This window comes from Festucalex cinctus, chromosome 1, assembly GCF_051991245.1.
Source record: "Festucalex cinctus isolate MCC-2025b chromosome 1, RoL_Fcin_1.0, whole genome shotgun sequence".
In the NCBI taxonomy this organism is placed as follows: Eukaryota; Metazoa; Chordata; class Actinopteri; order Syngnathiformes; family Syngnathidae; genus Festucalex; species Festucalex cinctus.
Window position 1 is genome coordinate 23,095,083 of NC_135411.1, and position 16,856 is coordinate 23,111,938.

Below are 16,856 nucleotides of genomic sequence, written 5' to 3' on the forward strand. Positions count from 1 at the left end.
CGACAATTATGGTTTAAAATAGACAATGCTTCATGTTCAGGTGATTTCACGGGTTCACCCAAATAAACCCAGATGGGGAGCAGTTATCCTAGACAGATAGGCAACACTAAGACTGTTTTTTTTTTTTTTTGCCGACACTGCAGGTGTCAACCTGAAGGCCTGGAGGCCAAATCCGGCCCACCATATCGTTTTATGAGGCCCGCAAAAGCAAAGTATGTGTTCATGTTTCTTGCTAAAATTACACATTTTCTTCACTTCTAAAAACAATGATATTGCAAGCTTTTTTGTTACCAACAGTTTTATTGGTTAATAAGCCACATACTGCTTCACGATGTCTCAAGACATCATTGTCGGATCACACGATGCCTTTTCTGTCGAATATCTATTCCATTCCATTATAGAGTCCTCTTATCTTCTTGTTATGTCAAAGTGCCTCAGTGAATTAAATTTGTACAATTTATTGGAAAAAAGTGAAATGGCTGCTGAAAGAAATGGAAAAAGTTGAACAATCGCACATCTCAGGCGCTCCAAATATGTCACCACTGGTAAAAAACAAAAAACAAAAAAAAACATCAGGGATCCTTCGTTGCATCTCTCTCCCACACAGGAGTCAACTTCAGGGACGCTTTGTACATTCTACAATGCATCAGCAATGAGATTTTCCACAGCAGATGTTAAATGATACGCATAAAAGAATAGGGAAATATTTGCCAAAGCTTCTGTCGCTAAAATCAGTTTTAACCTCCATCAAGGACCCCCACTCCTGCTTGTTCCCATTGAGATCCATGCAATAATACACGCCCTTAAAGTAGATGTCACTTTTTCCATCAGAAAAAAATGGAGGTAAGTGTAATTGTCGATCTTGTTCACATCTTGTGATCTTGTTCAATGAGTTCATGCTAACCAAATCAGCAACACCTACAGAGCCTTGTAAACAGATGACTGTTTTAAATGAGTACCTGGTGCACTCTTTACAATGATCTTACGTTAAATTTGAGACCGGGTCTTGAATGACAATCATCAGTATAGTAGCTTTTGGCATATTGCAGTTGCTCCACAATGTTGTGTACAGCCATGTCTATGTTCTGGGGCAATTTGGCCTAGACAAACTCCATCTTCCAAAGTAGTTTCTGTGTTACCTAAAAAAATGCCAACTTTAACTCGTTTGCTCCCAATAACGTGTAAATACGTTTTTTTTAAATGTTGTGTCCCAAAGACATGGTTATACATTTTTTTGTTTTTTTTATGCTAGAGCATAGAGAAGGCTTTGATGCAGCCTCTCAACTGCAAAGAACGGTTGCAGAAATGGTAGTTATTACACAAACGGCCAGCAGGTGGCAGCAGAGCAAAGATCAACCAGGGCCATCTAGGAAAAAAGCTAAATTATCATTTTAAATAGATTTGTGAAAACTGATGAAATTTAGCTCTCTTCTAATGCTAATTGCTGCAAAACGGAAACTGATAGAATCATACTTTTTTTTTCCTAATGAAAGAAGAGACTTTAATCTTTCTTTTGGTAGGTTCCATGCTTTTATAGCAATTGAAGACAATATTCTGTGGGCCTTGCAAAATCAGTCAAAATCCAGTAAAACAGCCGGGAGCGAACGGGATTGAGAAATGTGAAAATGGCTGGGAGTGAATGAGTTAATGACGATTAGCATTCTGTTTGCATTGTAATCATTCCACACTGTTGTTGTGTATTTCCACGTTTATGCTCTGTCGAAATTATTTTGAACCTACAGTATATCCTCACTTACTCACTTTTTTTTGTGGTTCTAAAGCCAAAAAGTGTCATTTTGTCGCACCTATAGGAAATTATAAACCTTTCATTACTCATTTTCTCTATTCGTGGCAAGGCTCCTACTTAACTCTGCGCCACGAACAGCAGGGCTTCATTGTAATGGTGTTTCTTTATACATTTTTTTTTGGTACCCACCAATAGAGACCTCCCGTACATTGCAGTTGAGTAAATAAACAACACACCGTCAGTGGCATAGTGGGGTAACTTGAAGTGCAGTTCCAATTGAACAGTGGCTATGCCCTTTTCAACAACAACAAAAAATGTACCCTCAATATCTGCTCTTGAGAGTTGTCAATGTACATTTGATTTGACACTCACAACTGTCTCCTTCACAGTCGGCTTGCTCGTTGGCTGAGTAGTTGTTCGAAACTAATGAGCGTCATGTTTGGCAAATCGTTTTCCGCATGCGACCGCAAATGATCACAACCCGCTCCGCTCAAAACGGTGATTGGCAGTCGCAAACACCTGCGTACGTAAAACGCCCGTCTCAAGTCAAAGTATCATTTGCATAGGCGGCGAAATTCTTTTATGACGATTTCCCAGCTGCTCGCGGCGGGAGATAATGATTCCGTCGAACAGATTGGCTGCCATTACGCCGGTTTCTTCTTCTTTTGCGGGGACTCCCCCGCCAAAAAACATCTTTGTCAATGTGTAGAACTTGGGAAAACATGTTTGTCTTTGGGGAGGAAGATTGAAAAGATGACAGTGCTCTGTTGTTTGTTTATTTTTTGGGGGGGTTGTGTTGTTGTTGAAGTTTCTGAATATATTCTGACAGCAAGCAATATGAATGGTGAAGGATTTTTTCCCCCCCTGTGTAAAGCTTGGAGCAGCCCTTTGAAGGACCTTTGGAAATATCCAAAATGAATCTAAAATTGGAGCTTCCAACCAAAGTGTACATTTTGTTGTCTCTTTCAGACACTTCTTCTTGAGTCAACTCATCAAATTTTATGTTGCTAAGTGAAACTGGCTCTGGCCTTGCGGAGAAAAGTTTCATCTTTTATGATGACTGGCGTGGCGAGTCATCAAACTTTGCTGCCACGCTACGCCCACACCTCACGCCGAAAAGTCACGTTGCCTTGCAAGTTATCGTTTCCATCTGTTTAGTATCTTTATTCATTCATATTATTCACTCTGATGATAAAGTATATGAGAAAATTGGGAGACACCAGTACAGAGAAAATAAAATGCTCTTTCAGGGTGGTTTTGGAGGGGTGTATTATACACGTAGTTAATTTGCATCTTAGCATGTTTTAAAAATAAAAACTTTACAGTTTATAAATATTTTTTGTAGCAAATATCGTTGTTTGTTGATACCGCTGGCCACTTGAAAATGGTATACTAGTATAAACAATACATTGTTTGATGGATTGGTTTTAACTAGGGGTGTCAGGTGGGCACATGACATATCTGTTCTAAATGTACAATTTTTTTTTTTTCGAAGTTTCATACTAGATGCTTGTTAACATAAAAGTAGAAACAATTTTTAAACTAACAGAAATATGACCGCATCTTTTAGTCGATACAGTCATTTCATAATAATTCATAAAATTTTGTTAAAATTAAAATGTGCTGGACTGTAAAAAAAAAAAAAAAAAAAAAAAAAAAAAAAACGAGTGTGATATTGATTTGTGTTATTGTCATTTTTCTGCCACTAGATGGCAGAATTTTACCTATGATGCTGGTGACAGCTCGGTGCATTATTCTTTTCATATTAAGAGCTATCTAAATCTTTAACGTGAACCAACTTCCAAACCAAATTCTGTAAATGTTTTAAATTATTGGGGGATACTTGGGGTGGGGGGTCGTGCATGCTTTGCTGGGCCGCGGTCGATGGCTCCCCTCTTTGGTGGCGGTCCTTATGCATGCCAGGTCTATCACACCAACATCTACTGAAATTCAAACAGAATTCGCTTCTCTCTCCCACTGCTCGTTGAATCAGTGGGTGCTGGTGTCTGTGGATCTCACTCTGCTTCATCTATCCTTCCCTCCTTCCTCTCTTTAGTTTTTCCTCTGGTCTCTTGGGATCTCCTTAATTTGTTGGAATTTAGAGGTTTCTGGAGTTGGCGTAAGACTCTGATTTTGTAACCATGTGGATGGTAGGAAGTGTTTAGTTGGTGCTGGATTTTACTTTGATTTATCTTTCTTTTCTTTGACCTTTCCTTTGGTCTCCTGACCTTCTGAACTTCACGACTCTGGCGAGACTCTGAAGTATCCGGTTAAGGTGAAGGGTAATGGGATTTTTATTAGGGTTTATATGAACTAGTACAAACTTACACGAATTCAGACACATGCACGCACGCACACATACGCGCGCGCACATGTGAGAGAGAGCAATGATGATAAGATGTTGAATCGGTAAGACTGCCGAATGAACAATTCTGAGCTCTCGCTTAAAAAAAAATAAAAAATAAAAAATTGTGAATTACAACTTGACCCCATTCTCCACAAATATATTCATTTCTATTAAATTTATTACTGCTAAATTTTGACATGGATACTGCGTTGCGAGTCTGCGACCAAGGTTATAACTGACCAAAAAACTAAAACTAAATTTCAAAAAACAATTTCATTAATGAAATGTAATAAAATGCTTTTTAAAAAACAAAAACTAACTGAAACTACATTTTATGTTGACAAAACTAACTAAAACTAACTATAATTATAGCAAAAATGTCCTTCGTTTTAGTCTTTGGTAATTTAAAGCATGAGCCTTTGGGGATGATTTTAAGTAGATTTATTTTGATATTAACCGGAATAAGGACATTTGAAAGTGTGTCACACAGAAGTGATGTCATCTAGCAGCAGCCAATAGAAAAGCACGTCGCTACCATGGTGTTTTTGAAATATTGCACATAAGTAATACACATTAAAAAAAAAAAAAAAAAAAAAAAAAAAAAAAAAACTAAAACTAATACTGAAACTACCTAAAACTACACATTTATTAAATAACTAAAACTAATAAAGACTACCATGAAAACTAATTACAACTAATTAAAAAAAAAAACTCACAATGAAATAAAAACTAAAAACTAAAATGAAAAATTCCAAAACTATGATATCCCTGGTTGTGACTGGAATTCCCCCAGTACAGGCTTTCCAAGTAAGGGGCGATCATTAATCACACATTAAAAAATATAAAAAATGTGTCGCGTTAAACAAACTTTAAATGAACGCACTAATTTTGACACCCCTAGTTTTAACTCATTTGTTAAATTAAAGTTGAAGAATTTTAAAGTGAGCGTTGCATCCATACATTTTTCTGTCAGGCCCTTGATAGAAAAAGCTTGGACATACATTGTTGCTGCCAAATCACAATTACCAACAAGAGTCACTAAATGAATGACGGCAGAAATTCGTGTTCAGCAAAAAGAGAGATGCTGGCGAATAAAGCTCATCACACGTCAGAAAGTGTACTCGTGCTGTTCTGTGTCACCGTAAAGACGCAGCCTCCCTTCCTTCCCTCCCCGCCCTCCGTCCCTCCCTCCCGCCGGCCGCCGTCCTTTTCCAAACACGGCCTCTCCAATCGACAGCACAATTGATTTCCTGATTAATGTCCTGGCCCACCTACTTGCATGGAGGCCCCTCGAGACATCATTTCCTTGTGAGCGTGATCAATATTTGCAGCAACATAAATGAATGTCGGGAGAAAAGTAATTTTGTTTAGTCGGAGGAGGCATTGAGGCTAAAATACTTGATGGCTTTCTACCTATTTGCAGCCATCTAGCGATACATTGCAGAGCGCTAATTGCTTTTGCTTCAGTCCAATCATAGAGCGCACGCCGGGAGAGAGACTCTCTTGCAATACTTAACCGCGTTGTGTCCCGAGCTGCCGTCCATCATACTGGGCCGCTTCCAAGTCTGTTTATCTGCATCGCCACCACTACACCGTTTCAGTTTTGTCTTTTAAGGCAAGTCATCAAACTTCACTGCCATGCTTCACCTGCAATTATTTACTTTGATTAAATGTAAACGTACTCAGTGTTATCATTTCAGTTTATCTTCAATAAGTGGATTTTAAGGCTAATTCTTAACTCAAATCAAAAGAAGCGGCAAAGTTCAAGTTCAGAAGGTAAGACAATTCTATCAGTCGTGCGAAGTGCTGAGGTACATTTACAGTCGAGCGACCGTGTCGGAAACACGCAGGAAGGAGAAGTTGCCACTGGACTGCTGACCTCTCTCTTTCTCCGACTCTCGCTCTCTTTCTCTCTTTCACTTGCTCACCATCTTTTACATGATGAGCGCAGATAAAATATGTAAGAGGCTGTCGGCTAATTTTAGCTTCCGAGTCCTCCATCATCACTTTTGAAAGTTTGGAGCTTTTTAAAAGGGACTGTCGGCCTTGTCGTCATCATTTGTGGCTGTATCACAAGGGCAGGTCTGGCATGTTACCTTATTTGCATCTTATTTAATGTTCTATACAGTACACTGTAACTGCAATGGATGATATTTACGTATTTAGTGATTAAGACACATCTAATGTAGTATTTGTACATAAAGGTCTATACAACTCACTTACAATATCCATACAACTCCACTGAATCGTTTTTACACCGTATTTACCATATTTACTTAATGCCTGACTCTATAACAGACTATTTTGCCAAATTTACACCTTATTTAATATTAAATGCTACACTAATGACCCAGGTCATTATTTAATGTTCTATATTGCTCTGATGTACCATTTTTAGTAACATCATTTATGTTGAACGTGCTCTACAACTCTAGTGGATGTTATTTGCATGACATGCACTACTCTAATTGACCACATTTACAAAATAATCTTACATCCATACAATTTGAATGTACTACATTAACATGAACATACTCTACATCTCTTATCTACAATAGTTACATCACATTTAATGCTCTGTAAGTATCATATTAATGTAAAATGTAATGTTCTATACCATTCCAATGTACTATATTGACATTACATCATCTTTAATGCTCTTTACACTCCTAATGTACTCTATACATATACTGCAAACTGTGCACAGTTCGATGCAACTCTAATTTATCATCCATCCATCCATCCATTTTCTTGACCGCTTATTCCTCACAAGGGTCGCGGGGGGTGCTGGCGCCTATCTCAGCTGGCTCTGGGCAGTAGGCGGGGGACACCCTGGACTGGTTGCCAACCAATTGTAGGGCACACAGAGACGAACAACCATCCACACTCACAATCACACCTAGGGACAATTCGGAGCGCCCAATTAACCTGCCATGCATGACTTTGAAATGTGGGAGGATACCGGAGTACCCGGAGAAGACCCACGCAGGCACGGGGAGAACATGCAAACTCCACCCAGGAAGGCCGGAGCCTGGACTCGAACCGGAGTCCTCAGAACTGGGAGGCGGACGTGCTAACCACTCTCCACCGTGCAGCCCTCTAACTTATCAATATACCTCATATTTAATGTTCTATGCAACTTTAATCTACCATGTTTAATCCCATTTATTGCACCGTACAACTGCAATTTCTTATATTTAATTGTTCTATACCACTCTTAATTAATCATATTTAATGTTCTATACAACTCTCATGTACAATATTTACATTATATCCAATATTCCATACGACATTGATTTACCACATTTACAACCTTTTGTAAGTGATGCTTTATATGACCCTAATATGTTGAAAGTTGTATACAACTCTAATTTACCACACTTGCATTATAGTTAATACTCCATAAAACCATGCTGTACCTAATTTGCCAATTTAATGATCTATACTAGTATCTATACTAGTTGCTAATACTCCATATCCATTATCACACTTAATTTGAATTCTTCACAGTTGTTTTCGTGAGTATCTGTTTCTATTTCCTACCAAAGGCTGCTCTTTAAAATAAATAAATAAATAAATAAATACACTTCCTGTGTGGCGATCATTTATCGCTACAATCCCAGACGTCGTAAACCGACCCCCCCAAAACAAAAACAAAAAAAGCCAAACAAAAAGTGTGATTCATTTGTAGGCTGTCGAGACCCGGTATTGTTTCAAGCCACTGATGACTTTGGGAGAATAATTAAAGCGTGGCCAAATTGTTGCCGGGGGATATTTTACATGCGCTAGACGATGGGTGGGGGAGGCAAACGGCCAAGCGATATTGATTACTTCTGGGATTACGGCACCGGCAGCATCGCTCTCAGTCCAACAATGTAATCATCAGCATCCCCACACTTGTAATGCGCAGGTGGCCGCCCGCCTCCTCACCGGCGGAGGGGGTGTCGGGGTGCGTGTGGACGCGGAGCAGATGGATAATGTTGCGTCCGCCGGAGGTCGGGATGAATTGGAAGGCGGAAATGTGCCGACTGGGGATTTGTTCTTCTTAGTGACGTTTGAAACGGCGCACTTCTGGTGCAGTTAAGAAGACGGGACGATCGCTTTGAGCTTTGGTGCCTTCGTCAAGGACGCGACAACACTTTCCTACTAAAAAGCTACTGTTTTCTTGTCTCATTGTATAGGCGACACCGACACAGAATGTTGGGACAAAGTCGACCCGGCAATTTTTCGGCTTTGGCCGTAGTATCAGGAAAACCATGGAACAATTTGTACACTCACTTCTCCTCCCCTGTTTTGTTGAAAGCCGTTACCCCTACCACTCTTACGTATTGAAACAAACGACAAACCATTACTGTTGATTTGGTATTTTTCCTGCTTTGGTGGTCGTATCACAGGCAGTGGTGTCCAAACTAGGGCCCGGGGGCCATTTGTGGCCCACCGTCCATTTTTTAGTGGCCCGCGACATATGCTAAAAAGTGGCATTTGACTCAGTTCAAATAAAATAAAGAAAACAAAAGTGTTTGGAGATGGTCAAAGTAAGAAGGGAAGGTGTCGAAAAACACAGGAGCTGTTAAAGGTTATTTTAGTTAACTAAAACTAACAAAAAAACTAAAATTAAAAAAAAATTCGTCAACGAAATAAAAAAGAAAAAATAACTGAAACTACATTTTAGGATTACAAAACTAACTAAAATAAAACTATAATTATAGCAAACATGTCCTTTGTTTTAGTCTTTGGTAATTAATTTAATGCATGAGCCTTTGGGGATGATTTTAAATGTGACTTTTAGTAGATTTATTTTTATATAAACTGGAATAATGACGTCGCGCCCATGGTGATTTTTAAATGTTGCGCATGAGTAATACACATTAAAAAAAAAAACAACTAATACTGAAACTAACTAAACTAAAACGAAGCATTTATTAAACAGCTGTCTAAAACTAATAAGAAACTAACAGAACCACCCTGAAAAATAATGAAAACTAACTAAATAAATAAAAGAAAAAACTAAAAACAAAATAAAAACTAAAATGAAAAATTCCCAAACTATAATAACCCGACTGCCATATTACAAATAAATTGGTTTATATACTGTAGCATTTTTCTAAATGGTCAAAAGCACAAATAAATTATTTGTACAATTTTTAGGACTAAACACACTTTCTCTTCATAACATTGTGTGGCCCTTGCGTCCTTCTGATTTTCTGTATGTGGCCCTCAAATGAAAAAGGTTTGGACATCCCTGCTGTAAAGGAATGACACTCACGTCATCCTTTTGTGTTTTTGACCTTAAATCTTAAGGTCAAAATTCCGTTTTCTGAAACATTTGGGACCTTAACCGGTTTACATACCTGATTGATTTTTAAAGTATGCGGTGGGATCGGTGGAGCTACAACGATGAATGGCTGTGTCATGGTTCGGTTCTCAGCCCTGTTGTGCTCTTGTGTGTGTGTTTTCAGTGTCAATGACAAGGGGGGCGTTCCCCAGCCCCGCACCTGCATCGAGTTGGCAATCAGGACTATAAGAGGACTCCGACAAGCAACAGCCAGCTGTCGGATTATTATTTGCTCACCATCGTGTCCAAGTGATCTCCGCGTTTCCTGTTGGTAATAGTTTTTTGAATCTGCCGTCGTCTTTAGTTAATTTGTATTCACGTGTGTGTTTCCGCGTCGCCTTTTGTTGATATACTCGTGTTGAATTGATTCCGTGTGCATTTCGTGTCGTCCTTGCCGGTTGCAAGTGGTTTATGTTTTTTCTAGTCCTTGCTGTTAGCAAGTGTTTTTTGTTACGTTAGTTCTCCTTGCCGTTTGCAAGCGATTTTGGTTATGTTAGTTTTCCTTGCAATTGCAAGCGCTTTTTGTTACATTCGCGTTCCCTGCCTTTTGCGGGTGTTTTGTGTTTTCCAATTCCTCCTTGCCTTTTGCAAGTGTCTTTTGTTACTTCCGTGTCCCTCGCCTGTGTGCAGGGACACCGCTGTAAATTCCGTTATCTTGCCTGCGTGCAAGCTTTGTGCCTTCGGTTTTTCAAGTGGAATAAATCGAGCTTGTTTTCCTCCTCTGAGCCTGCCTTTGTGGGATCTATTCTTTATCGACTCGGCTGAGTCCTTACAGGCTGAATCCGAAGCTCACCGGCTACATGCTACTAACACTCGAAGCTAGGAACGAGCGTGCACAACATCGTTACGCCGGATTGATTGACGGGATCGAGAACCAATCGTTAAGATGATCCACCCGGAAGACGCAGCGACAAAAAATTCTTGAATACACCTTTAATTACTCGATCAGTATAAAAAATGTAGCACATTTTAGAGAAGGGTTTCCTATATGGATAACCTTCTTTGAGTAATATTTTCTTTTCCTATGACTATTCACATAAAATGATTTGAAACAAAAGAGTACAACTGGTGGCACAGCTCCAATTTTCATTTTAAGATATCAGAAGACAAATGTGGCGATTCTTTCTGCCATTAGTTCACCAGCTGACTGGCTTGTGAGGAATAATGGCACATATTAATGTCACAATTAGTCCAAAGTCACTTTCACTATGCACAAAAAAAAAGAAAAAAAAAGAATGAATGATTGCGATTACTGAAAGAACAAGCGATGACTATTAATGTATTTTAAGTTGCGGGAAAAATAGTAGAAAACTAGACTGAATGAATCACATTTCATCATTTTTCACAAATGCATGTATCCTGGTAAAATGGATTTATTTTAGAGCTCCCAATGCAACTCCCCCAAAACTCACTCAGTAGCACCCCCTGGAATGTTAGGACAAAAAGAGAGGCCAAGTTTCACTGATCGACACAAAATCGGAATACAATATGTTTATCATGACAGGATGCATGGACATTTCTTAAGGGCCCATGCGGAAACCGAACAGGAACAGGCTATTTTGATTTGAAACAGGCACTTTGGGTGAATTCCAGGGCTCTGATCTACTATCAAATTTGCCCAAATCATCCCCACTGGGAATAAAAAGGCATCTTAGATGAGCAGTTGTACGTTTTGAAGCTTTTTTGCCGTTACCATCTAATGTGGGCAGAGCTGGTCTTCAAAGACTGGCCGTCATTTTGAGGGTTCCCCATGAGAGAGGAAATCGGGGAGGAAAAAAAAAAAAAAGAGAGCTCACTTAGCAACAAGAAATTGGGTGGACATGTCTATCTTAACAGGATGCACAATGAAGTCTTGCAGATCCATGTGTGCAATGGAAAAGGAATTTGACATTTTGATTTGAATCAGCCACTTTGGGGCCAACTCCCACTTGGGAATTTGCCCAAATGAACCCAAATCGCAAGTGTGCATCTTAGACAATTGGTTGACACTAAATAGCAAAGCTTTTTAGCCTACACTCCCCAATGGGGGCAAAGTGGAGCAACAGAAATGGAGAATTAGGACTGGTACTCATTGGTAAATCCCACTCTCAGGAACTTGCATGCTGGAAGAGCCAAGACAAGGGCAGGCAAAATTCTCTCAGACCCTCAATATCCTGGTCACCACCTCATCCAGCTAAATCCCTCAGGTAACACTATTGAAATATGCAAACTAAAGCCAGCAGCCATTAATTCCCTAAAACAGTTGACACGAAATTCCATACTGTCACTTTGCAAATTGCTAGTTTTGCACATCCCTGTGTGACATTCCATTATTTTGTAGTATTGATTATTGAAGCTTCAGTTGGTGATCAATATTCCAGAGCACTAGCCACTTTAAAGTGCTGCAAGACTTTCTGCATCATTGCACATTCAAAGGAGTATCACGACTCTACTGGTCAGTTTAAATCGTGCCACAATTATCTGCATCATCTGCACAACTGTCATTGTGTCGTAATTACTGCACTGCTGCAGAACTGGGGTCACTTTACGAAATTCTGATTCCGAACGGGTGTCAAAGTTTGATGATCAATTTGAGGACTCACCATGAAAAGGTGGTGAATTTTAGGAAAATTCATCCCCTGAACCCAGTTTTAGCAACATGAAATTTGGATGACATGTATATCAAAACATAACGCACAAAAAAAAAAAAAATCTCAAGGCACAATGTCCAAAATTTTACAGGAAGTCATCCATTTTAGTTTTCCTGTGCCATTTGGGGGCGATTTCCAGTACTTGGAGGACCTCTTCCTATAGGGAAGATGTTTAAATGATCGCCAATCAGGTATTCAGGACACGAGATGACGGATGACGCGAAATGCTTACACCATCTAACGTGGGCGGAGCATGGCATCAGAGTTCAATAATCATTTTGAGGATTCGCCATGAATTAGGGGGTTATCACCAGGGGGAAAGTGGGACTCGAGTTATCGTCAGCCTGTGCGTTCAATACTCCACAGAGTTGGTGGTGTCGGAGGGATGTGGATTTGATGGCGGATAATGACGCCATTCACAGCCTCCTGTGTGTGTAGGGGGAAAGTGGAGCTAGCTTCCCTCAGGGGGTTCAGGGGGGTGTTGGGAGAGAGATAAGTGTCCTCTCACGGAATGAGCTGGCAAAAAAACAAAACATTAGATTTCTTTAGATAGAAATAAAGAAAAAAACTAAACTCAAGAATCACTCACGAGTAACCGAGGTGGAAGCATTTGTTTGAATGCTGGGAAGGATTAAGTCCAATGAGTAAATCGCCAGCACAGTTTCCGGTGTTTGCGTGTGCGCGTGTGTGTGTTGTTGGTTTTTTTTTGCGCTGGCAGTGGGGAAACAAGGACAACTGGCAGCGTGTTGACAGTCTGCAAACACAGATGTTCAAAGCGGGACAGCGGAGGTATTCCCGCTTGCTCGCTTGGTGGCCTTCCATCGGGCACAGGCAGATAAGAACAATGAGTCATACTACGCATAGAGTTCACTAGTTAGACACAAAGGACATCAGGTCATCCACGTTGTGTTTTGCTTCTAGACTTAAATGAGGTGGGTTAATCGATACAAATACCAACACCAGTTTTGGTATTGCCATTGCCAGTCCAATGAGATCAATACTGTGCTTTCAGTTTCTCTCCTCTATTGACCAATATTTTGTGGAAGACGAGGCTTTCAAGAAAGTTGCTTAGAATCACAAAAAACACTTGAAGCTCGTGAACATTTGCTCATATTTAGAAATGGGTCCACTTTCATTAAAAAATATGAGAAACTCCGATATTTACCCTGTACTTTCTTAATGTCGGATCGATATCTATCATGCGTCATTCTCATCCTTACATCAGAGAGGATGAAAATACCGGTATGTCTTTTTTTCCTATCTTTGTCACCATCCAGTGCTAGATTAAGTAGTAGTAGTAGTTCTAGTGCTAATCCTTGGCTCAAGGGTGACCAGCAGTGATTAGCAATGGTGACTACACATCACACTAATGGTGCTTATACATCCTTAACCATTCACTCCCAGCCATTTTCACAGAAGCAATCCCGTTCGCTCCCGGCTGTTTTACTGGATTTTGACTGATTTTGCAAGGCCCACAGAATATTGTGTTCTATTGCTATAAAAGCATGAAACCTATCAAAAGAAAGATTAAAGTCTCTTCTTTCTTCAGGAAAAAAAAGTATATTTCTATGTTTTCGTTTTGCAGCAATTAGCATTAGAAGAGAGCTAACTTTCATCAGTTTTCACAAATCTATTCAAAATTGTAAGTAATTGAGCTTTTTTTTTTTTTCTACATGGCGCTGGTTGATCTCCTTTGCTCTGCTGCCACCTGCTGTCCGTTTGTGTAATAACTACCATTTCTGCAACCGTTCTTTGCAGTTGAGAGGCTGCATCAAAGCCTTCTGTATGCTCTAGCATAAAAAAACAAAACAAAACAAAAAACGTATAAATACGTCTTTGGGACACATAAAACATTAAAAAAACGTATTTACACGTTATTGGGAGCAAATGAGTTAAAAACATCCATAATGAGCCTGGAAATAACGCATCATCCTGAAAGAGGACATATTGTGGAAAATAGACTTTTTATTCTTTGTATACATCTTGTTTGGTCTTGTCCCACCCATTAAGTGTGAAATCAAAGAACTAAGTAAATATTTTGTTAGCTGTCTTGTTTAGAAAATGTTTTTGTGAGCAGGCAGTTCTGAAATTTACCGGACTGTAATGTTACAGTGGGACAATTTACAACTCCAAATGTCTGTATGCGTTTGCGGGCGACCCAGATGCCAGCTCTTAAGTTGTCCTTCTCTCGCTCCCTAACTTTCTTTTCGCCCGAGCAACGTCCAACGTTAATGACGTAGAGCAGACAAATGTGACGTCAACGCATACAGTAATCACCAGCATGGCAAACTTGGGGCAACAGGCTGCTACAGCACTCTTTTTAAAAGAACACACTACGAATAACTCAATTTTCCAGTAATGGATTAAGCATTAAAGAATAAAAGTGCAAATACACTTGAATGGGAGTTTGCTGACGTAATGGGCAAAAAAGACCGTCTTCTATCCAGAATACTGCGTCTGGTCAGAGTAAAATCCTCAGCACGTCCGGTTGCATGTGTGGGGGTGGGGTGTGGCCTCTCCTAATGTGGGCTAAAGCATGCTGAGCACACGACATACAGCTGGCCAAGCAGAGTAAATGTCACCTGGATGTGACCTTAGAGACTCTTTACCCCAACCCCATGATGAGTTTCTCCACTAATGACTTGGAAGCAAGCTTGAGTTGGGATCCAAAGTCATTTATAAGTAGTTACTAGACAGAATCACCGTCAGAATCATAATTAAATAAATAAATCAATAAATAAATAAATATATATATATATATATATATATATATATATATATATATATATATATATATTAGCCAAGTATGTAAAACCACGCAGTTTATTCAATTCACATGCAGCATAACACTTAAATGCTTCTTCACCATGTTTGCTTTGAACTCTGGACTTCACTAATTGACCCAAATCTGCAGACCTTAGAGCCCTTATGGTTTTATATTCAATCAGCATTTCCTTAATCTATTCAGGACCCAAACCTTTCAGTGATTTATACGCCAGGAGCAAAATTTTAAAATCCAAACCAGACTTGGCCATTCGCGAAATCTTGTGACAGAACCCAAAACATTGCGCAAATTGTCAGTGGAGTAGTGGCAGCCCTAAGACACAAGGGAACTTTTTAAAATTGTGTAACAGAATGGAAACTAAAAGCCCAAACCAAAACCAAGATCTCCTCCGCCGTCGTGTCATCGACAAGCAAAGACGGCGTCACCTCTACGAAAACATAAGGCGGCAGGGTCGACCTCGCTGAATTAATCGAGACAACATATCGATCGCGGCCTGTTAAATATGCTAAACATTTGTCCGCAGAATCCTGGCTCGCTAGGAATACCAGGAATTAATCTTTTTTTTTCTTTTTTTTTTCTTTTCCCAGACGTGACAGCAAGAGGTTCAATTACACCGCTAATAAAGCATGCAGAGTCACCATCATCAAGCGTCCTTCTGTCTGCAGAATGTTAAATACTCGTGTGATTAAACCCCTCGCTGACTCTATTATTGATGTTTTTGCAGGTTTTAAATGGGATTTTCTAACTAAGACATGTAATCTCTACATAGCCAAAACACGTGCTAACAGCACTTTTTTTTTCTTTTTTTTTTTAAACCGGTCTTTTCTCTGAGAAGACGCCTTCAATGGAGTTGGGAGAGAAATGACTTTCAGTTTGTTCGTAAGGACTTCCTAGAATTCATAGATTCATAATAACAATATGTCTCCTACACTGCCCCCAGGTGGCCAATGTGGACACATCAGAGGAGCAGCATTTAATTGCAGTGTGACAAAAACTGTTTTTCTTTTTTCATCCCTTTTAATGTCATTACGTCATCAATGTCGTCAATGTCATCAATTATGTGATTTCTGTAGTAGTACATCACAGAAGGCTATTTTTCCTCATTAAAATACATATTACAACAATTTTGGTTGTTTTTTTGGGCAAGGCTGGAACGGATTCATGGTAGTTCATAGATGATTTGTGTTATGAGCATGGTCACAAAATGAATTAGACTCGTATCTCAAAGTTTCAGCAAAACTTGCCCTGTATCTACTTTGTACACACACAAACACTTAAAGATTATTAAATTGACTCCAATTTGCTAATAAAGTGATGCAATTGATTATTCAAACGCGTAATAGATAATAATCTGCATTGGTATCAGTGTCAGTATCAGTATCTACTTGTTATCAAATCATAAACTACTGTACTTTTAGTCATTAAAAGTCAGTATCAGTATAAATACTGTCTTTGTATTTACTTGATATTGGACAACGTAAAAACTTTAAGGTCATTTACCAGTGCATGAATTCAGTGTAATTATTGAAAATAACAATACATAGCCAGGGCATTCGTATCAGTATGAACTTATTGAATGTCAGAAACATGTCATGCTAATGAAAATGTATTCATAATTAGCAAGTTATTCACACATCAAGCTTATTTATTAAAAAGATTGGTATCAGTATTGGTTTCAGCAGTCCAATACCTACGTCAACTTGGCAACCAAAACAATTAAACGTCATTAAAATTCAGTTTGATTTATCAATTTGTTGATTCGTACTTGAGTGAGTGCTTAAACCTCCTGCTACCTCTATTATTAATGTTTTTGTGGGTTTTAAATGGGATCTTTCGGCTAAGACGTGTAATCCCTCCGCAGTGAGGATGCGTGCTAACTTTTTTTTCCCTGGCTTTTCTCCGAGAAACGAGAAGCCACGTTTGGTGGAATCAGGAGATAGACTGACTCGCGGCGACATCTGTTGTCATGGAGCGCACCAAAGCTCACTGGGGGGCATCGAATTGTGTTGTTG

General features: G+C 39.3%; 1 protein-coding gene across 3 annotated transcripts in view; it reads left to right on the forward strand.

Moving 5' to 3' along the window:
- LOC144018973 (uncharacterized) overlaps positions 1-16,856 on the forward strand; it is a 34,577-nt gene that overhangs the window by 6,374 nt on the left and 11,347 nt on the right. The window contains exons 4-5 of one of the 3 annotated variants that reach the window (XR_013283594.1): positions 144-212; positions 15,432-15,597. Coding sequence is in view for 2 of the 3 variants with exons in the window: in XM_077521755.1 (XP_077377881.1) it covers positions 9,554-9,704 (151 nt within the window). In the remaining variant the exon portion in view is untranslated. Of the gene's footprint in view, positions 1-143; positions 213-9,553; positions 10,141-15,431; positions 15,598-16,856 lie in introns of those variants that run through there. The other 2 variants (XM_077521838.1, XM_077521755.1) reach the window with 2 other exon arrangements.